This window comes from Nerophis ophidion, linkage group LG08 (assembly GCF_033978795.1).
Source record: "Nerophis ophidion isolate RoL-2023_Sa linkage group LG08, RoL_Noph_v1.0, whole genome shotgun sequence".
Lineage (NCBI taxonomy): Eukaryota > Metazoa > Chordata > Actinopteri > Syngnathiformes > Syngnathidae > Nerophis > Nerophis ophidion.
In genome coordinates this window covers 5,396,201-5,420,167 of record NC_084618.1, presented here as the reverse complement: position 1 = coordinate 5,420,167, position 23,967 = coordinate 5,396,201, and the positions used below count along the sequence as shown (strand labels likewise).

Here is a 23,967-nt window from a genome sequence, read left to right as displayed (position 1 = left end):
ACATACACATATATACATAGGTACATATACAAAATACATATATATATATATACACACATATATGTGTATATATATACACACATGTATTTACATGTGTAAATACAGATATATACATATATACATACATATATATGTATATACATATATATATACACACACATGTATATACATACATATATATATATATATATATACACATACAGATATATACATATATATACACACATATTACATAAATATACATATACGTACATATATACATACAAATATGTACATATACAAAATACATATATATATATATGTACACACATATATGTGTATACATACACACACATGTATTTACATATATACATACAGATATATACATATATACATACATATATATGTATATACATATATATATACACACACACATATGTATATACATACATATATATATATATACACACACATACAGATATATACATATATATACACACATATGTATATACACATATATATGTATATATATACACATATATATGTATAAATGTACATATATATATATATATACAGTACAAACATATATACGTATGTGTGTGTGTATATATGTATATACAGTACATGGTATTAATTACTTAATTAATTTCATATACTTTTTATTTTATTTTTTTTATGTAATTCTTAGTTTTGATTTTTTTTGTCTTGTTTTGACAGGATTTTTTGCATAAGACAATGTTTTTGTTGTTTTAAAATTGTATTACATTACATTATTTTTTTGTGAATTTTATAACATTTTTTTACAGTATGTATTATTAAGGATGTCTTTTTTTTCAATATCAGTCCATTTTTTTTTTTTGCCTGAAAGCGACCTTCTTGAGTCGGCATAGCTCGGTTGGTAGAGCGGCCGTGCCAGCAACTTGAGGGTTGCAGGTTCGATTCCCGCTTGTGCCATCCTAGTCACTGCCGTTGTGTCCTTGGGCAAGACACTTTACCCACCTGCTCCCAGTGCCACCCACACTGCTTTAAATGTAACTTAGATATTGGGTTTCACTTTGTAAAGCGCTTTGAGTCACTTGAGAAAAGCGCTATATAAATATAATTCACTTATAATTCACTTGAGGCAGTGCTCGAATGGCCTTCAGGTCCCTTAGTGACCCCTTTTGCTTTATTTTTTTAACAGCCAGTTAGGGGGAAAACCGACCATTTCGCAGTAGACTATGTGCCGAAATGGAAAATAATAGAAACATTCATCTCCAATGACCCTTAAACAAAGCCTGAAGCCCCTCCCACAACTGCTGACCCCGCCCACTTATGGAAATGGCACACATATGTTGCAAATGTGTTGGTGTGGATTACGGACATCATGTTGATATTTAATGTGGCCAAAAGTGTTAACGAATATTGCATTATTTTAGCGTATTATACATCTTTATTTACTCTATATATATATTTTTAAATATATTTTTTATTTGATTATTTTTTTTCAATATCAATCCATTTTCTCTTTTTTTTTGGCCATTGTAATTTTTCTTTCTTTAGGGTTTTCTGCTAAAATGTCCTAAAGTTTATGTCTCCCAGCGCCCTCTGTTGCTTTTATTTTGAAGGCCAAATCGCGCCTATTATAACAAAAACATATTTTGTGTCAAGTTCCTCTGAAGCCATTGTTGAACCACTCCACAGACTCCTCCCACAGCAGCTGGCCCCGCCTACTATTCCAACAACACCCGTAGCTATCCGGCTAAGCTAACATACATTTTGAACGACACATCATTAAATTAAATATTATTATATATTTATTTATATTTTTATAATATGGCCCTAAAGTGCGATAAATGTTTATTTTATTTGTGTCCCCACAGGAGCAGTACGACTTCTGCTACAGGGTGGTACAAGACTATGTGGACATTTTCTCCGACTATGCCAACTTTAAATGAGCATAGGTTTGCCTTATAAATGTTGTCTTTTTGTTGTTGTTGAGGTTTTTTTTTTGTTGTTTTTTGTGTGTGTATGTATGTTCCTTTTCAAAATTATCTATTTTTTGCTACGCACTTGTCTTAACATGAACTAAACCTCCATCTAGGCTGTATTATATATAAATATAAATACAACTATATATATATATATATATATATATACATACATACAAAATGTGTTTTCCCTCAATTGTACATGAAAAAAAATTGGTAATTTATATTTTGCAGTATGTATGATGATTATTTGTCTTTTTTTTTTTTCTGTTTAGTTTCTGTATGATATTGTACTTTTCGTGTCCTTGTAAAAATGTTAAGAGGTTGTACATGTATGTATTTATGTATGGAAAGTGACATTCCACACGAGTGGAGGGTTGCAACACAGCAAGGATGTGTTTTCTTTGAAATAATCGATGATAATTCCAATGTATTTGTCTACTCTTCCAGTGATGTGGGACACGTTCCATTCAACGTAGCTCACAAAAAAAAGTGTAAAATGGCCATTACGGGCGCCGACTTTTTGCTCGAGCCACTGCACAATGAAAAAAGCACATAAAGAAATCAGCCTTTTACCGACAAAAAAAACCCTTCCAACCGTCGAGGGTATTTATCTTTAAATGTGTGCCATTAGTACCCACTTTTTTAAATGAAGTTTTAATTAAGAAAAAAGAATTTAAAATGCAGTAAGCGTGCTCCCAGGCGACACGCACAGGCTTGGTTTTAAGTGGAACGCAAAAAGCATTTTTTGGAAGTGACTTTTTTAAGGTGTCTTATTGTAAAGCTTCTACGTGTAAATTAACTTGCCCTCCACATTAAACCAAACTTTGTGAATTATTTCATGGAATTCTGCTTGGAGAAATGGGATTTATTTACGTGTTTGTTTTTGTTGTTGTATATGTGCGAGTCAGTCCATCAAATGTTATTTATGCAACGCTTTTCCTGCACAGGCAAGTGGCAACGAACACAAAGTGCTTTACAGGAAAAGGAGAAGAAAAAACACACACACACAGCGCTATTGACAATAACAAAACATGGCAATGAGGATAGAGGAAAAACCCCACCTGCAGAATAACTCAAATTAACGCCATCTAAAAAGTCGTATGAAACATAAAATGTATGTAAAAAAATTATATATATATATATAATGCATTGATAAAACATAACATTGAGAGCATAACACTAGTAATAATTGCAATAAATTAAACAGAAAATAGTGATAATGAACCGTGCCTGTTTTTTCCAGTAATTATTTGCTGTTATATATATATATATGTGTGTGTGTGTGTGTGTGTGTGTGTGTGTGTGTGTGTGTGTGTGTGTGTGTGTGTGTGTGTGTGCGCATATGCAGTATATATGTATGTACGCCTAGAGTATATGTGTATAGATGAGTGTGTGTGTGTGTGTATATTATATAAATAATATGTATATATATATATATAATGTTTATATTTTACATAATATATATATACACATACATATACAAAATCAAATTACTACACATACATACATATATATACACATAGAGTGTGTGTATATATAATATATATGTATTTATAATATACATTAAAAAAAATATACATATATGTAAACATATATATATATATATACATATGTACATACACATATATATACATATGTATATATATAATATATATTTATAATATACATTAAAAAAAATATATATACATATATAGACACAAATATATACATACATATATATGTATATATATGTATATAATGTATATATATGTATATATTTTATATATATATATATATATTTTATATATTTTATATATATATATGTATATATTTCAGCCCTTTGAGACACTAGTGATTTAGGGCTATATAAGTAAACATTGATTGATTGATTGATGTATGTATGTATATATCTACATATACAAATATATATACGAAAACATATACATTCACATATGTATATATATACATATGTGTACATATATATATATATATACAGAATGTATATGGTATAATTTCAATCCATATCAGGTTTATTTAATTATAAACTCATTTAAAAACTGCTGACATTAACAAGATATGAATTTAGATACAATTTAAAAAGGTACAATTTAATCCAATAGGATCAGGGTCAAAACTCAGTTTGATTTATTATTTAATGTGTAATTTATTAGTAATTGTCTATGCTTTTATTTGACAAACATGTATCCACAGGCGCTTCTTTACGTGTCTTTGACGCATTTCACCGCCAGAGGGCAGTGTTTATTAGTGTAGAGCCAGTAAAATTGCTCCGATCGGTGAGTTCATGTCTTTACCATGAAGGCTTTTTATTGTCGCCCCGAATTTAAGCACGTGACGGCAAACTTGGCTCCTGATTGGCTGCTTCTGGGACACCATTGATTGCTTCATTCTTAGTTTACCGGAAGTGGCTCTTGAGTTTGGAAGCAACGAATATTCCTGCACTGAATTTTTATTTACATTGAATTAAAAAAAAAACTGCCTTTTTTAATTGATAAAACGCACACACTTTTCTGGCAAATTTCTATTTCATAAAATGTTTGGTTTAAGTTGATGATGAACAAAAAAACATACATAAAAAAGACTAACATTAACAGGATAAAACAGAATATTTGTATTAAAATGTGATAAATAATGGTTTTGGACATCTCATTTATCACTTTTTTGATCTTGCAATAACTGTTAAGAGGTCTTCTTTTGAGCGTGTAAGATTTAAGATCAGTGCAATTAAAAAACAAAAAAAACAATATAGTTACGACTATATTGAATATATAATATGCATCTAATTTATAACACCAACATACTTTCAAATATTTGTGAATAAATAGATACGATCAAAAATAATATCAACCTGACGGAGATTCCCGAGCCATTTTAATAAGGAAGCAGTCACGTGATCGCGTGACGTCACTCAAGGAGCCGCAGACGCCTTTTTCAATCGACATCGATGCTAAACACGCAGACTTTGTGAGAGCCAGCAACGATTACTTTGTGACAAATTATGCTCCAGAATTTTATATTTTTTTCAGCCCGAACACACAGACGAAAACAATAAGTTTTAGTAAAGCCGAGTGCTGAAGGACGTAGATGAACTGAAACACTGTAGCATTAGCAGCATTGCTAAGTGCTAAACAAACAGAGTAGCCATTTTAGATTATAATAAAACAATGTTTGTGCTAAACATACAAACTAACTATTCGAAACAATAATGAAAAATAAAAAAACACTAATAGTTTAACTCTTGCTGGGACGCCGACATAATTCTGTTGGGACGAAGATTTATCCTCACGAAGGGTTAAAAAAAAAAAAAAAAAAGTTCCTGCATTAAAAGTGTCTTTTTCGCCGCCTCCAGGATGTGAAAGTCGACCAGCCAGTCGCTCCATGGCCACTTTTGTCTACTACCAGGTGAGACATGCATGATTTATAATTTACTTTAAGCAAGTTTGAGACAAAGTAGAAGTTTAAAAGCCTACTGAAATGAGATGTTCTTATTCAAACGGGGATAGCAGCTCCATTCTATGTGTCATACTTGATCATTTCCCGATATTGCCATATTTTTGCTGAAAGGATTTAGTAGAGAACATCGACCATAAAGTTTGCGACTTTTGGTCGCTAATAAAAAAGCCTTGCCTGTACCGGAAGTAGCAGACGATGTGCGCGTGACGTCACGGGTTGTGGAGCTCCTCACGTCATCACATTGTTTACAATCATGGCCACCAGCAGCTAGAGCGATTCGGATCGAGAAAGCGACGATTTCCCCATTAATTTGAGCGAGGATGAAAGATTTGCGGATGAGGAAGGACTAGTAAAAAAAAAAGACTCGGGCAGTGGGAGCGATTCAGATGTTATTAGACACATTTACTAGGATAATTGGCAGAGGGGTTAGTGCGTCTGCCTCACAATACGAAGTTCCTGCAGTCCTGGGTTCAAATCCAGGCTCGGGATCTCTCTGTGTGGAGTTTGCATGTTCTCCCCGTGAATGCGTGGGTTCCCTCCGGGTACTCCGGCTTCCTCCCACTTCCAAAGACATGCACCTGGGGATAGGTTGATTGGCAACACTAAATTGGCCCTAGTGTGTGAATGTTGTCTGTCTATCTGTGTTGGCCCTGCGATGAGGTGGCGACTTGTCCAGGGTGTACCCTGCCTTCCGCCCGATTGTAGCTGAGATAGGCGCCAGCGCCCCCCGCGACCCCGAAAGGGAATAAGCGGTAGAAAATGGATGGATGGATATCTGAAAAATCCCTTATCTGCTTATTGTGTTACAGGTGTTTTAGTGAGGTTATATGGTCGTACCTGTACAGCCTGAAAGTGGGAGGGGTGTGGTGACCGCCAGTGTCTCCGAGGGAAGCCGGTCGGGCCAGGCTGAGATTTTTATTTTTTTTCCCCCCTCCAACAACGGTGGAAGCATCCGACGGTCGGGGACAGCTGGTGGGAGGAGGCAAGAGAGTCGCAGCTGCCTCTTTGACAAGTGCAGGAGGAACGACGCAAGCTCATGTCTACAGTAAGAGCCGACTTATTACCACCATTTTCTTACCGAATTCTGCCGGTTGACATGTAGTAGGGAACCATGTTCGCTTGACCGCTCTGTTCCATAGTAAAGCTTCACCGTCACCTTTCGGGAATGTAAACAAGGAAACACCGGCTGTGTTTGTATTGCTAATACACCGCTTCCCACCTACAGCTTTCTTCTTTGACGTCTCCATTATTAATTGAACAAATTGCAAAAGATTAAGCAACACAGGTGTCCATAATAATGTGGAATTATGCGATGAAAAGACAGGACTTATAGCTGGGAACGGTGCTGGACCAAAATGTCCCCTACAATGCGTGACGTCATGCGCACGCGTCATCATACCGCGATATTTTAGCATGATATGTCCGCGCAAAATTTAAAATTGCAATCTAGTCAATTAAAAAGGCCGTCTTGGCATGTGTTGCAATGTTAATATTTCATCATTGATGTATAAACTATCAGACTGCGTGGTCGGTAGTAGTGGCTTTCAGTAGGCCTTTAAGACCATTTTAGACCATAATAAAACAATGTATGTGCTAAACATACAAAGTAACCATTCTAAACAATAATGAAAAGAAAAAAACACTAATAGTTTAACTCTTGCTGGGACGCCGACATAATTCTGTTGGGATGAAGATTTAAACACAATCCTCACGAAGGGTTAAAAAAAAAAAGTTCCTGCATTAAAAGTGTCTTTTTCGCCGCCTCCAGGATGTGAAAGTCGACCAGCCAGTCGCTCCATGGCCACTTTTGTCTACTACCAGGTGAGACATGCATGATTTATAATTTACTTCATTTACTTTAAGCAAGTTTGAGACAAAATAGAAGTTTAAAGTGTGTCAATATTAGTAGTGTAAGTTAGCAGGAGCTCACTGCTATCAATGCGCCGCAAAAAATAGTCCGTATGCTTTAGCGCAGGGGTGCCCATTACGTCGATCGCGAGCTACCAGTCGACCGCGGGGGGTGTGTCAGTCGATCTCCAGCCAGGCTTTTAAAAAAAATAGACCTATAAATGAGTGATCATCAATCTTCACCAAGACGTCACTTAAATGACATTCACGGTACCGGAGGGTCTTGTGAGATGACGCTGGCTGCTGCAAGATCATTATTATGAAAATATGACCGAGAGGAAGGCCAGAAACACTTTTTATTTCAACAGACTCTCGCGCCGTCCCTTCCGTCAAAACTCTAAAGGCCGACTGCACATTTCCTATCTTCACAATAAAAGCCCTGCTTCATGCTGCCTGCGCTAAGTAAATACAGAGTCTCGGAAAACTGGCGTGCACAAGCGATCCCTCAGAAAGCTGGCGTGCACATCACTTGTGCACGCCAGCTTTCCGAGTCCATGCGCGGCTCCTTCTGTTCGAAAGCATCGATAACTTGTTTAGAGAAGTCTTCCTTATCTTTCTTCAGTTTTAAAAGTCTCTCCGTCTCGATGGAAGCCTCCTGCTTTGATTGAAAGTCCAGTTTAGAAAACAGTTTTATTTTAGATATGTAATCCTCCATGTTAAAAGTGCAAGCGAGAGGAAAAAATAAAGGATCGCTGCTCACTCTTGCTGCTTGTTGTCACTTCTTCTGCAGCCAAGTTGTCGCAAGAAGGATCACTAGCGTCCTCTACCACCAGGAGGCGGGAGTCATTTAATGACTCATATTTAGGGACGGCGTGGCGCAGTGGTAGAGTGATCGTGCGCAACCCGAGGGTCCCTGGTTCAATCCCCACCTAGTACCAACTTCGTCACGTCCGTTGTGTCCTGAGCAAGACACTTCACCCTTGCTCCTGATGGGTGCTGGTTGACGCCTTGCATGGCAGCTCCCTCCATCAGTGTGTGAATGTGTGTGTAAATGTGGAAGTAGTGTCAAAGCGCTTTGAGTACCTTGAAGGTAGAAAAGCGCTATACAAGTACAACCCATTTATTTATTTATCATTTATATTTGACACACGCAGCTACGGTATATTAATAAAACATAGCTGCTTACTGTTCTTTTTAGCATATTCAATAGCTTGGAACTCAAATCCTACTGAATATCTCTTAATCTTCTTTCCTTTATGAGATTTCAAATGATTGAACTCAGCCTCCTCCATTTTGAAAATGATAACAGGTGAAGTGTCACTCGTGACGTGACGAGTTTGACCCGGTGGAAATTCTAGACATGCGCTAATAAAAATAATAGTTTGCGAAACGAGCTTGACCCGGCGTTAATCCTGAGCCGGAGGTAATGCTAAGCATGCGCTAATAATTTTGCGAAACGAGTTTGAGCCGGCAGTAATTCTAGGCAGGCGCATACTATATACCCGGCGGCAATTCAAGGAAATACGGTAGTCATTTTCTATATCGCACAGAGACAAACCCGCGATATATGGAGTATATTCGATATATCGCTCAGCCCTAGTCTCAAGCATTCTTTTAAGACCTCTGTCATTTGCAATCTCCGGCAGTTGATCTTCTTCTTCTTGCATAGACATGCCGGATTCACCCGGTTTGTTGACAAATGGGTCACGGGTCCATTCCTTGGCAGCTCGTGGGTCTTCTGTTGTGGGAAAGTAGTCTTTTAAAAGCAAAGACAGGTGGCCGTGCACCGGCCGGGAGAATGAAGAGGCTGCTGCTCAGTCTCTTCCAAAATCCCCACCAGTGTTTGAAACGTGCCAAATGGACCATCTGTTCACACGCCGTGCCCACAAATCAAGTTCGGTCTTAAATGTTGCTACTTTATCAGCCAACTTGAAACTACTTTCCCCTGAAGTGACGCATCCAGTTCATTGAGCAGGTTGAATATGTCACACAAGTACCTTATTTTCCGGATCATCTTTCTTCTTTGATGTCTCCATTATTATTAAAATAGCGGGTCTATTTTCAAACAAAAGGCGCACTGGATTATAAAGCGCATTAAAGGGGTCATTATATTTAAAAATTTTTCTAAATTGAAAATTGTGGTCTACATAAGTGTTTTTCTAACACAGTCCGGTGTACTGTGAGAGATGATCTAATTTCACCTATTTGGGTTAAAAATGTTTTTTGCAAACCAGTAATTATAGTCTGAAATAATGTGTTGTTGTTGAGTGTCGGTGCTGTCTAGAGCTGGGCAGAGTGACCGTGTAATACTCTTCCATATCACTAGGTGGCAGCAGCTAGGTAATTGCTTTGTAGATGTCGGAATCAGCGGGAGGCAGTGTGCGGGTAAAAAAGGTGTCTAATGCTTAAACCAAAAATAAACAAAAGGTGAGTGCCCCTAAGAAAAGGCCTACTGAAATGAGATTTTCTTATTTAAACGGGGATAGCAGGTCCATTCTATGTGTCATACTTTATCATTTCGCGATATTGCCATATTTTTGCTGAAAGGATTTAGTAGAGAACATCCACGATAAAGTTCGCAACTTTTGGTCGCTAATAAAAAAAGCCTTTCCTGTACCGGAAGTAGCAGACGATGTGCGCGTGACGTCACGGATTGTAGGGCTCCTCACATCCTCACATTGTTTACAATCATGGCCACCTGCAGCGAGAGCAATTCAGACCGAGAAACCGACGATTTCCCCATTAATTTGAGCGAGGATGAAAGATTTGTGGATGAGGAAAGTGAGAGTGAAGGACTAGGAAAAAAAAAGGCGAGGGCAGTGGGAGCGATTCAGATGTTATTAGACACATTTACTCGGATAATTCTGGAAAATCCCTTATCTGCTCTTTGTGTTACTAGTGTTTTAGTGAGATTATATGGTCGTACCTGAAAGTCGGAGGTGGTGCGGCCACGGGTGTGGTGACCGCCAGTGTCTCCGAGGGAAGCCACGTTTCTCGACGAGGCAAGGCAGCCGGGCTGAGATTTTTTTTCCCCCCTCCTCCACGGTGTAAGCATCCGACGGTCGGGGGCGGCCAGTGGGAGGAGGCAAGAGAGTCCGCAGCTGCAGGAGGAACGACGCAAGCTATCCGCTCATGTCTACGGTAAGAGCCGACCTATTACCACCATTTTATCACCGAAACCTGCCGTTTGACATGTGGTAGGGAACCATGTTCGCTTGACCGCTCTGTTCCATAGTAATGCTTCACCGTCAACTTTCAGGAATGGAAACAAGGAAACACTGGCTGTGTTTGTGTTGCTAAAGGCGGCCGCAATACACCGCTTCCCACCTACATCTTTCTTCTTTGATATCTCCATTATTACTTGAACAAATTGCAAAAGATTCAGCAACACAGTTGTCCAGAATACTGTGTAATTATGCGATTAAAGCAGACGACTTACAGCTGTGATCGGTGCTGCATCAAAATGTCCGCTACAATCCGTGACGTCACGCGCACGCGTCGTCATACCGCGACGTTTTTAACAGGATACTTCACGCGAAATTCAAAATTGCAATTTAGTAAACTAAAAAGGCCGTATTGGCATGTGTTGCAATGTTAATATTTCATCATTGATATATAAACTATCAGTCTGTGTGGTCGGTAGTAGTGGCTTTCAGTAGGCCTTTAAAGCTTAGGGAAGGCTATGCAGAGCAAAACTAAAAATGAACTGGCTAGAAAGTAAACAAAAACAGAATGGTGGACGACAGCAAAGACTAACTTAAATATCGACTACGGTGTCGATACGGACTACAAAGGCAGACTTTCGCAAATTTTTAGGACTTATGCAGATCCCAAATGCAGATCAGCGGGTACCAGAAGGTAAAAAAAGTTGGTTTTGCATAATATTGCGAAACAAAACGCCAGATATGTCTGCTAATGGGCACCATTTTGCGGTCCTTATACACACACCATAGTGATACTTATACCTCTGACTACGGCAGCCGTAATGGGCCGACAATCCATCAAGCGGTGCGGCTTCAAAGTCTTACTAAAACATTTTGTCATACTTTTGAGTGCTTTGTGTAATGTTCTTTATTTTAAATGGAACATCTAAAGTTTTGGTGGTGTTTTCTGGCCGTCTACACGTATCTCTTATGTGCATACTTGCCAACCTTAAGACCTCCGATTTCAGTAGGTGGGGGGTGGGGGCGTGGTTAAGAGGGGAGGAGTATATTTACAGCTAGAATTCACCAAGTCAAGTATTTCATATATATATATATATATATATATATATCAATCAATCAATCAATGTTTACTTATATAGCCCTAAATCACTAGTGTCTCAAAGGGCTGCACAAACCACCACGACATCCTCGGTAGGCCCACATAAGGGCAAGGAAAACTCACACCCAGTGGGACATTGGTGACAATAATGACCCAGTGGGACGTCGGTGACAATGATGACTATGAGAACCTTAGAGAGGAGGAAAGCAATGGATGTCGAGCGGGTCTAACATGATACTGTGAAAGTTCAATCCACAATGGATACAACACAGTCGCGGGAGTCCAGTCCAAAGAGGATCCAAGACACAGCAGCGAGAGTCCCGTTCACAACGGAGCCAGCAGGAAACCATCCCAAGCGTAGGCGGACCAGCAGCGCAGAGATGTCCCCAGCCGATACACAGGCGAGCAGTACATGGCCACCGGATCGGACCGGACCCCCTCCACACGGGAGAGTGGGACATAGAAGAAAAAGAAAAGAAACGGCAGATCAACTGGTCTAAAAAGGGAGTCTATTTAAAGGCTAGAGTATACAAATGAGTTTTAAGGTGAGACTTAAATGCTTCTACTGAGGTGGCATCGCGAACTGTTACCGGGAGGGTATTCCAGAGTACTGGAGCCCGAACGGAAAATGCTCTATAGCCCGCAGACTTTTTTTGGGCTTTGGGAATCACTAATAAGCCGGAATCCTTTGAACGCAGATTTCTTGCCGGGACATATGGTACAATACAATCGGCAAGATAAGATGGAGCTAGACCGTGTAGTATTTTATACGTAAGTAGTAAAACCTTAAAGTCACATCTTAAGTGCACAGGAAGCCAGTGCAGGTGAGCCAGTACAGGCGTAATGTGATCAAACTTTCTTGTTCTTGTCAAAAGTCTAGCAGCCGCATTTTGTACCAACTGTAATCTTTTAATGCTAGACATGGGGAGACCCGAAAATAATACGTTACAGTAGTCGAGGCGAGACGTAACAAACGCATGGATAATGATCTCAGCGTCTTTAGTGGACAGAATGGAGCGAATTTTAGCGATGTTACGGAGATGAAAGAAGGCCGTTTTAGTAACGCTTTTAATGTGTGCCTCAAAGGAGAGAGTTGGGTCGAAGATAATACCCAGATTCTTTACCGTGTCGCCTTGTTTAATTGTTTGGTTGTCAAATGTTAGAGTTGTATTATTAAATAGAGTTCGGTGTCTAGCAGGACCGATAATCAGCATTTCCGTTTTTTTGGCGTTGAGTTGCAAAAAGTTAGCGGACATCCATTGTTTAATTTCATTAAGACACGCCTCCAGCTGACTACAATCCGGCGTGTTGGTCAGCTTTAGGGGCATGTAGAGTTGGGTGTCATCAGCATAACAGTGAAAGCTAACACCGTATTTGCGTATGATGTCACCTAGCGGCAGCATGTAGATGCTGAAGAGTGCAGGGCCAAGGACCGAACCCTGGGGAACTCCACACGTTACCTTAACGTAGTCCGAGGTCACATTGTTATGGGAGACACACTGCATCCTATCAGTAAGATAAGAGTTAAACCAAGACAGGGCTAAGTCTGACATACCAATTCGTGTTTTGATACGTTCTAATAAAATATTATGATCGACGGTATCGAAAGCAGCGCTAAGATCGAGGAGCAGCAACATAGATGACGCATCAGAATCCATCGTTAGCAATAGATCATTAGTCATTTTTGCGAGGGCTGTCTCCGTCGAGTGATTTGCCCTGAAACCGGATTGAAAGGTTTCACATAGATTGTTAGACGCTAAGTGTTCATTTAACTGCTCCGCAACAATTTTTTCAAGGATTTTTGAAATAAAGGGAAGGTGAGACACCGGTCGGTAATTTACCATGAGGTCAGGATCGAGGTTAGGTCTTTTAAGAAGAGGATGAATAACCGCTTTTTTGAATGCTAGGGGAACAGTGCCCGAGGAGAGTGATAAGTTTATAATATTTAGCACTGATGGACCTAATAATACAAAGAGTTCCTTGATCAGTTTCCCAGGAAGAGGGTCAAGTAAACATGTTGTCTGTTTTATTCCCTTAACACGTTGTAACAATTCCTCTAATGTTATTTCCTCAAAACGAGAGAAACTATTTTGGAGGGCAGTATCCGCCGTATATGCAATCGTGTCAGTGTTAATAGAACCCCGTTGTAGCTGGGACGCATTGTCTTTAATCTCCTTTCTAATGACTTCAATTTTCTTACTAAAGAATTGCATAAAGTCATCAGCTGAGTGGGTTAAGCTACTGGAAGGAGTCCCTTGTTGGGTTAGCGATGCTACCGTACTAAACAAAAATTTAGGATCGTTTTTATTACGGTGGATGAGATTTGAGTAATATTTAGCTTTAGCTAAGGTAAGCATGCGTTTATAAGTTATTAAACCATCACTCCATGCTTGATGGTGCACCTCAAGTTTAGTCGTGCGCCATTTGCGTTCCAGCTTTCTGCATAATAATTTCTGAGCTCTAGTTTCTTCTGTAAACCACGGGGTGCGCTTTTTTGGAGCCTTTTTTAACTTTAGCGGTGCTATGTTATCAATGGTTTCGCGCAGGGCGTCGTTAAAGTTGTTAGTGAGGTTATCAAGCGTCTGAACCTCGAATTTTATAAGGTAATGATCGGACAATACTTTAGTATACGGGAGTATCGTAACTTTGGAAACGGTGATGCCCCTGACAAGCACTAGGTCTATCGTATTACCGTTGCGATGCGTGGGTTCATTTATTATTTGTGTGAGACCACAGCTATCAATTACAGTCTGGAGCGCTACGCACGGTGGGTCCGATGGGGTATTCATATGGATATTAAAGTCCCCCATTATGATTATATTATCGGCGTGTGTCACTAGATCAGCAACGAACTCTGAGAATTCATGAATAAAGTCCGAATAGGGCCCTGGGGGGCGGTAGATAACAGCCAGGTGTAGAGGCAGCGGTGTGACAGACCTCATAGTAAGCACCTCAAACGATTTATATTTATTATTTATGTTAGGACTAAGGTTAAAGTTTTCGTTGTATATTAGTGCGACCCCCCCACCCCTTTTGAGCGGACGGGCAATATGCGCATGTGTAAAGTTAGGAGGACATGCCTCATTTAGCGCAAAAAAGTCGTTTGGTTTAAGCCAGGTTTCGCTGAGACCGATGACGTTAAGATTGTTGTCTCTGATAATATCATTAACTAACAACGTTTTGGGAGACAATGATCTTATGTTTAAAAAACCTACATTATAGGTAGTGGGCTGTTTTAGGGAGTTTTTGATCAAATTATCCGTAGTAGCAATATTAATAATGTTGTGTTTATTATGCCCAGTGCATTTAGTATAGTTACGACCATATCTAGGAATTGATACGACAGGAATTTTCCGATTGTTTGATTGTTGCTTTGATAAACTGCACGCATCATGGTTAGCCACCTCAGTAACGGGGATTTTCCGATTGTTTGTTTGTTGCTTTGATAAACTGCACGCATCATAGTTAGCCACCTCAGTAAAACACATGTCCAACTCTGAAACACTCAAAGCAGAAACAACTTGTTCTAATTTAACAGACTCCTTACCCAGACCAGTAGTCGCGCATTTTCCATCTAAATCCGTCTTCGGGATGGAGGAAAGTGGTGTTCTGTGGGGATTAGCCTTCTGCTTTGTTTTTAGCCCCGCTCGGCATCCGCGTTTCCGATCACACCGCTGGCGTCTGCTCCGTAGACGGCCCCCACTGCTACTAGACTCCCCTGCTTCACAGGCCGCTGGATGTAGCCGCCGATGTAATCCCATGCTAGTTAGCAAGTCTAGCACGCAAGTGTCTATCGGTCCAAAACGGCCCGATGTGTCCACATCCAGAAGTGTCTGGCGGTCGTACGTGATCACGGAGTGACCACGATGTGAGCCAGCCATAAAGTTTGTGGAATTGTCCGGTATTTCTGCCAAATGTTCCATCTTTAGCAGCAGCTCCTCGAGAGCGCAGCCCGTCCGGGCGCCGCCATCTTGGATATATATATATATATATATATATATATATATATATATATATATATATATAAAAAAGACATACTTCAATTTCAGTGTTCATTTATTCACACCTATACACACACATAACACTCATCTACTCATTGTTGAGTTAAGGGTTGAATTGTCCATCCTTGTTCTATTCTCTGTCACTATTTTTCTAATCATGCTGAACACCCTCTCTGATGATGCATTGCTGTGTGGCACGCACACATGTGCTTTAATCAAATGCACTAGAGTCTGGAATCTTCCATCTTTGTCTCCTTGTGTTAGCAGTTGTGCACTGCACTCTCTAAAAGCCGTAGATGCTATTGTCACATATGCATGTACAGTAGATGGCAGTATTGTCCTGTTTAAGAGTATCACAACATTGCTGTTTACGGCAGACGAACTGCTTTACGGTAGACGAAAACGTGACTGCTGTTGTTGTGTGTTGTTACCGCGCTGGGAGGACGTGAATGAAACTGCCTAACAATAAACCCACATAAGAAACCACAAACTCGCCCTCGATCATTCTACAGTTATAACGTCATTGGGCAGACACGCTGTTTATATCGTGGGAATGCGGACGTGAAAACAGGCTGTCCTCACTCAGGTCCGAATGGAGTTGAAGTGGGCGTGGCCTCCAGCTCCAACCTGAATTTTGGGAGATTTCCGGGAGTAAATTTGTCCGGGGATGTTTTTGGGAGAGGCGCTGAATTTTGGGAGTCTCCCTGAAAATCCGGGAGGGTCGGCAAGTATGGTTATGTGTGACCGCCATCTACTGGTCACACTTATCATTACACCGTCTACCAAATAAGATAGATTCGAGGTCGGTAAGCACAACCAGAATTATTCCGTACATTAGGCGCACCGGGTTATAAGGTGCCATGTTGAGTTTTGAGATAATGAAATAATTCTAAGTGTGCCTTGTAGTCCGAAAAAAACCCTGTAGATATTAAGCAAATAAAGTCAACTATTTTTTCCACTCTACTGCTACTTGAAAGTTGATTACTACTCTGTGTATCGGTTGGGGACATATCTGCGCTGCTGATCCGCCTCCGCTTGGGATGGTTTCCTGCTGGCTCCATTTTGGATGGGACTCTCGCTACCATTTGGACTTGATTCTCACGGCTACGTTAGATCCACTATGGATTGGACTTTCACAATATCATGTTAGATCGGCTCGACATCCATTGTTTTTGGTCCCCTAGAGGGGTGGGGGTTTGCCCACATATGCGGTCCTCTCCAAGGTTTCTCATAGTCATCATTGTCGACGTCCCACTGGGGTGAGTTTTTCCTTGCCCTCATGTGGGTCCTACCTAAGATCTCGTTGTGATTTGTGCTGCGTTTTGAGGCACTTGTGATTTAGAGCTATATAAATAAACATTGATTGATTGATTGATACTTTTGTGATCTTTCCAGATTTTAACTGAGGTTATGAATGTCATTTTAAGCTCTTTTTGGTAGTAAAAAAAAAATCATTTTTCTTATCTTGCAGCACTCCGGAGTCACTCAAAGCGTCTTTGTGGCCTTCCCCGCTCACCCCTCCTCCCCCTCGCACTTCCTCAGGGACCCCATCGCCACGGTAACGCTCCGTAGCCTGAGCGGCGGTCGGCCTCCGCTAACGAAAGGTCAGCATGTGTCCTGAGGTCGTATGAATTATGCATTGTTGTTGTGGGCGACCCCCTCCAGTCTATCTTTAACGCTCTTTCCGTCACGAGGCTTTCCGCCGCCTTCGTCACGTTGACGTCATTCTGCTGCTTTAATGCCTTATAAAGGCCTACTGAAAGCCACTACTACCCACCACGCAGTCTGATAGTTTATATATCAATGATGAAATATTAACATTGCAACACATGCCAATACGGCCTTTTTACTTTACTAAATTGCAATTTTAAATTTCCCGCAAAGTGTCGTGTTTGTCGCGTGAGTTTGATGTCTCGGGTTGTAGCGGACATGATTTTCCAGCCCGATCCAAGCAATAAGTAGTCTGCTTTAATCGCATAATTACACAGTATTCTGGACATCTGTCTTGCTGAATCTTTTGCAATTTGTTCAATTAATAATGGAGAAGTCAAAGTAGAAAGATGGAGGTGGGAAGCTTTTAGCCTTTAGCCACAAAAACACAGCCGGTGTTTCCTTGTCTAAAATTCCCGAAGATGAAGCTTTACTATGGATCAGCGAACATGGATCCCGACTACATGTCAACCGGCAGTTTTCGCTGAGAAAATTGTGGTAATAAGTCGGCTCTTACCGGAGACATCAGCGGAGCTTCCGTCCTGCTGCAGCTGCCGTGACTTCCCTCAGAGACTCTGGCGTCAACACACCCGTGGCCACACCCCTCCGACTTTCAGGTACTATTTAATCTTACTAAAACACTAGCAAAACAATAGGCGGATAAGGGATTTTCCAGAATTATCCTAGTAAATGTGTCTAATAACATCTGAATCGCTCCCACTGCAATCGCCTTTCTTTTTCTTTTTCTAGTATTTCACTCTAAACGTCCTCATCCACAAAGCTTTCATCCTCGCTCAAATTAATGGGGAAATTGTCGCTTTCTCGGTCCGAATCGCTCTTGCTGCTGGTGGCCATGATTGTAAACAATGTGAGGATGTGAGGAGCCCTACAACTCGTCTGCTACTTCCGGTACAGGCAAGGCTTTTTTATTAGCGACCAAAAGTTGCGAACTTTATCGTCGATGTTCTCTACTAAGTCCTTTCAGCAAAAATATGGCAATATCGCGAAATGATCCAGTATGACACATAGAATGGACCTGCTATCCCCGTTTAAATAAGAAAATCTCATTTCAGTAGGCCTTTAAAGCTAAAAAAAAAAAAACTCTTCTCAATGAATGGACACAATTGATGCTCCCTAATCTTGTTCTTTCAAAAGAGAGTCCGCTATCATTCTCTTGTTCTTTCATTGGCAACACCGACACCTTAATTGCATTCGTCAGCTTGCAGGCAGATGCTAAAAGGCCACAAAGCACATTACCTACCTCTCTCTGCCAGCATCTCACGAGGATGCTCGGTCAGATAAACCAGTTTAGTGCGGGAGTGTGCAAGAGCCCAGGACTCAAACGAATCCCTTTAATGGCATTAAGTCGGACTTTAATGAGTATTTTATCATCAAGCGGTTCCGTGGGATCCTGTTTTGCGAGCACTGAACTGACAAGCGCTTAGAATCCTTGCAACAATGTAATGATACCACAGACGGGCCAAAAATAGCTCCCCAGCACCGACTTTAATTCACTTTAAGCGCTTCCCAGTGAGTGTTTTAGACGCCGTCGCCATCCCGTAATGTTATTTTTAACCACTCAGCCGTAAAAAGGTCGATATTTCTTCTGTCGACGCCGACGCCTCCGCTGCCGACTGACGTCGTTTGAGCTTCGATCAAAATGTCTTCAAAGGCGAGGGCTCACTGCGTGTTTAAGGCCGGGAGGATGTTACCTTTTACGCTGGCAATAAAACACGCCGGCCGCGGCTTGTTGGACCTCCCCCAGGGTGTGGAGGTTTTTTGCTATTAAATAACATAACAGCACAATTTAGTGCGACCTGCTCTGACAGCCTCAAAACATTGGATCAGATCTGGATTGGACACGGTTTGCCATTCGAGTTTATGGTTGATAAATTACATTAAAATCATTCAGGGTCTAAGCATCCAAATATGTAAAAAAAATATTTATACTACAGTAATGCTATATCCTGTTTACATTGGTTCCAAATATGCAATCTGGAACCGATCTGGATTGGACACGGTTTGCCATTCGAGTTTATGGTTGATAAATGACGTTAACATCTTACAGGATCTAAGCATCCAAATATGTAAAAAAAAGAATTATACTACAGTAATGCTATATCATCTTTAAATTGGTTCCAAATATGCAATCTGGAACCGACCGATCTGGATTGAACACGGTTTGCCATTCGAGTTTATGGTTGATAAATGACGTTAACATCTTACAGGGTTTAAGCATCCAATATGTAAAAAAAAAAGATTAATACTACAGTAATGCTATATCCTGTTTATATTGGTTCCAAATATGCAATCTGGAACCGATCTGGTTTGGACACGGTTTGCCATTCGGGTTTATGGTTGATAAATGACATTAACATCTTACAGGATCTAAGCATCCAAATATGTAAGAAAAAGAATTATACTACAGTAATGCTGTATCCTGTTTACATTAGTTCCAAATATGCAATCTGGAACCGATCTGAATTGGACACGGTTTGCCATTCGAGTTTATGGTTGATAAATGACGTTAAAATCTTACAGGCTCTAAGCATCCAAATATGTAAAATAAAAGATTTATATTACAGTAATGCCATATCCTGTTTACATTGGTTCCAAATATGCAATCTGGAACCGATCTAGATTGGACACGGTTTGCCATTTGAGTTTATGGTTGATAAATGAGGTTAAAATCTTAGGATCTAAGCATCCAAATATGTAAAAAAAATAATAATTATACTACAGTAATGCTATATCCTGTTTACATTAGTTCCAAATATACAATCTGAAACCGATCTGGATTGGATGTGGTTTGCCAGTCGAGTGTTTGGTTGGTAAATTATATGGAAATAATCTAAGCACCCAACATCAAATATTTAATGCTATTTTCTGTTTACATTAGTGGCAAATGTGCAATCTAGATCAGATCTGGACCCAAGTTGCATTCGGGCGGAAGGCGGATTTGTGCATCCAAATAGGTTTTGCTATGTTAATTCTATATTCTGTATACATTGGTTCCAAATATGCAATCTGGAACCGATCTGGATTGGACGGGGTTTGCCAGTCCAGTGTACGGTTGGTAAATTAGATGGAAATAATCTAATTGCCCAAAATCAAATATGTTAAAAAAAAGTTGTTATATTAATGGTATTTCCTGTTTACATTAGTGGCAAATGTGCAATCTGTATTAGATCTGGATTAGACGTGGTTTGTCAGTCCAGGGTCTGGTTCTGCAATTCTGTTGAGATCATACAGGATTTACGCATCCAAACATGTTCTGCTATGTTGATTCTATGTCCTGTTTACATTCGTGCCAATGTAAACATATATGTGTATGTATGTTTATATGTATTATTTTTTTAAATTATATATATATAGATAGATGCACCGTATTAATCCCCTAAAAAGAGGACATTTGTTCGGTTTAGGGTAAAAACTTAAAGCATACACACAGAAATGAAGAGATACGTCTTAAAAGTAGCTAAAAGAACCAATGCATGATGTTTGTAGAAGCAACTTGTGATTTATAAAGTCTGATAGCTTCAAGCAGAAAGGACTTGCTGTAGCGCCTCGAGTGGCAAAAGAGTGTTACTGCAGCCGCTCTTCAATCAGTGCAGAGTGCTGCTGAGAGGTATTACTCATGAAGGCTTATCTTGCCCCAACTTCTGTCTTCTGTCTCATTCGGCCTTTTTGACGATCTTTCCCAGCTTGTCTTTGTCTTTCACTTTCACTCCATTTTGCCAACACACCGCAGCAAAGATGATGGTGGCCTCAACGTCTTAGTAGAAACTGTTTAGCATTTCGTAGCAGTCATTAATGACCTCAGCCTTCTAAGGAAATACAGTCGGCTGCTCGTATATACACACACGCACACACATTTGTACACGCTTGTGTGTGTGTGTGTGTGTGTGTGTGTGTGTGTGTGTGTGTGTGTGTGTGTGTGTGTGTGTATAGTACAGGACAAAAGTTTGGACACACCTTCTCATTCAATGCTTTTTCTTTATTTTCACGACTATTGACATTGTAGATTGTCACTGACAACATCAAAACTATGAATGAACACATGTGGAGTTATGTACTTAACAGAAAAAAGGGTGGAATACCTGAAAACTTATTATATTCTAGTTTCTTCAAAATAGCCACCCTTTGCTCTGAGTACTGCTTTGCACACTCTTGGCATTCTCTCGATGAGCTTCAAGAAGTAGTCACCTGAAATAGTTTTTCACTTCACAGGTGTGCCTTATCAGAGTTGATGAGTGGAATTTCTTTCTATATCAATGGGGTTGGGACCATCAGTTGTGTTGTGAATGAGAAGGTGTGTCCTGTACTGTATATGTATATATGTGTGTATATTTCTATGTGCATAGTATATATGTGCGTATATGTATAAATTTGTATATATATATATGTGTTTGTGTGTATGTATACCGTATTTCTTTGAATAGCCGCCGGAGCGCTAATTAATTTCAAACCTCTTCTCACTCCTGCGCCTATTCAAAGCACGCGGTAAAAGTAAGCAGGCGCTAATAATTTTAAAACCTCTTCTCACCCCTGTGCTTACCAATGGCATGCAGTAAAAAATTGAGTGTGATAAAAAAATAAAAATAATAAAAAACTATTCTGCGTCCGCGGCCCGGTGGTTGGGGACCACTGCTCTACAGCATGTCATCGCGCCCACCATGCATTTTGCTGCTTTTTATACGAGATTGCAATGCATACTTGGTCAACAGCCATACCTTTTACACTGATGTTTGTGATATAAACAACTTTAAAACTCTTACTAATATGCGCCACACTCTGTGAACCCACACCAAGCACATTTCTGGAGAGCATTGGCTCCGTGGCACATTCTAAACGCAGCATAGGGATTACCCATAATGCCATGTATCCGTGTCTCTTGGATATATTATACACGCGCCCCCAAACCCGCCCACCTCAACCAATGCACGGAGGAGGGGGGTTTGGTGCCAGCGGGTGTATGGATGGTGTAACCAGGAGTCGTGGATGCATTGCATTGCGGGTAGGTGTTGTGTTGCGTTTGTGGTGTGTTGCAGGGCATATGTTCTCCAGAAATGTGTTTGGTGTGGGTTCACAGAGTGTGGCGCATATTATTAGGAGTGTTGAAGTTTTTTTTATATCACAACCATTAGTGTGATCTGTATGGCTGTGGAATAAGACCCCTGGTTTACACACAGTAAAAGTAAAAACTCCTACGCCGTTTTGTGATGACGTCAGGGGAAGGGTCACTCGCGATGTCACAAATTTGACCCGGCGGTAAAAGTAAGCATGCGCTTATAAATTTGGGGAGCGAGTTGTGCCGAGGCCTTTTTTTTTTTTTTTTTTTTTACCCTAAACCTTTAATAACTGCAACATTTACAAACAGCTGAGAAACAATATTCAAAAAAGGGTACAAAAACAGTACAAAAGAGCGTCAGGGCGGCCCTGAGGATACGTCTCATGTGGTGGCAGTAGGCTAGCCAATGATGTGTCATGTGCAGCTCACGTGACCACGCCGTCTCCTTTGCCTGGAAACAGTCGAAAAATGGCGGAGGGAAACAGTACGGATAGTTCAGGCAGAAACGTCTCGAGGTAATTGCTTCAATGGAGAAAAGTGTACGACCTAAGTCGTCCAAAGGGTCGGGAAACTTTACTTTAAAGACTTCAAAGAAGACAGTTTCCTGCAAAACTTGCAGCTTGGACCTCGCCTGGAAACATTCGGAAAATGGCGGAGGGAAACAGTACGGATAGTTCAGCGGAGGAACATCTCGATGTTATTGCTTCAATGGAGAAAAGTGTACGACCTAAGTCGTCCAAAGTGTCGGGAAACTTTACTTTATAGACTTCAAAGAAGACAGTTTCCTGCAAAACTTGCAGCTCGGACCTCGCATGGAAATATTCGGAAAATGGCGGAGGGAAACAGTACGGATAGTTCAGCCAGAAACATCTCGAGGTTATTGCTTCAATGGAGAAAAGTGTACGACCTAAGTCATGCAAAGTGTCGGGACACTTTACTTTAAAGACTTCAAAGAAGACAGTTTCCTGCAAAACGTGCAGCTTGGACCTCGCCTGGAAACATTCGGAAAATGGCGGAGGGAAACAGTACGGATAGTTCAGCGGAGGAACATCTCGATGTTATTGCTTCAATGGAGAAAAGTGTACGACTTAAGTCGTCCAAAGTGTCGGGACACTTTACTTTAAAGACTTCAAAGAAGACAGTTTCCTGCAAAACCTGCAGCTTGGACCTCGCCTGGAAACATTCGAAAAATGGCGGAGGGAAACAGTACGGATAGTTCAGCGGAGAAACATCTAGAGGTTATTGCTTCAATGGAGAAAAGTGTACGACCTAAGTCGTCCAAAGTGTCGGGAAACTTTACTTTATAGACTTCAAAGAAGACAGTTTCCTGCAAAACTTGCAGCTTGGACTTCGCCTGGAAACATTCGGAAAATGGCGGAGGGAAACAGTACGGATAGTTCAGCCAGAAACATCTCGAGGTTATTGCTTCAATGGAGAAAAGTGTACGACTTAAGTTGTCCAAAGTGTCGGGAAACTTTACTTTAAAGACTTCAAAAAAGACAATTTCCTGCAAAACCTGCAGCTTGGACCTTGCCTGGAAATATTGGAAAAATGGCGGAGGGAAACAGTACGGATAGTTCAGCGGAGGAACATCTCGATGTTATTGCTTCAATGGAGAAAAGTGTACGACTTAAGTCGTCCAAAGTGTCGGGAAACTTTACTTTAAAGACTT

General features: G+C 40.4%; 2 protein-coding genes across 5 annotated transcripts in view; both read left to right on the top strand.

Annotated features, from left to right (window-relative positions):
- Nucleotides 1–2,796, top strand: part of LOC133557233 (receptor-type tyrosine-protein phosphatase epsilon-like) — a 275,984-nt gene extending 273,188 nt beyond the window's left edge. For both annotated transcript variants that reach the window (XM_061907545.1, XM_061907546.1), the window contains one exon: nt 1,842–2,796. In XM_061907545.1, the coding sequence (XP_061763529.1) occupies nt 1,842–1,916 (75 nt within the window). In that variant the 3' untranslated portion in view covers nt 1,917–2,796. The remainder of the gene's footprint in view (nt 1–1,841) is intronic.
- A 2,070-nt stretch (nt 2,797–4,866) lies between these two features.
- entpd1 (ectonucleoside triphosphate diphosphohydrolase 1) overlaps nt 4,867–23,967 on the top strand; it is a 104,355-nt gene continuing 85,254 nt past the window's right edge. The window contains exons 1-4 of one of the 3 annotated variants that reach the window (XM_061907536.1): nt 4,867–5,351; nt 6,212–6,447; nt 7,171–7,223; nt 16,986–17,118. In XM_061907536.1, the coding sequence (XP_061763520.1) occupies nt 7,200–7,223; nt 16,986–17,118 (157 nt within the window). In that variant the 5' untranslated portion in view covers nt 4,867–5,351; nt 6,212–6,447; nt 7,171–7,199. Of the gene's footprint in view, nt 5,352–6,211; nt 6,448–7,170; nt 7,224–16,985; nt 17,119–23,967 lie in introns of those variants that run through there. The other 2 variants (XM_061907537.1, XM_061907541.1) reach the window with 2 other exon arrangements.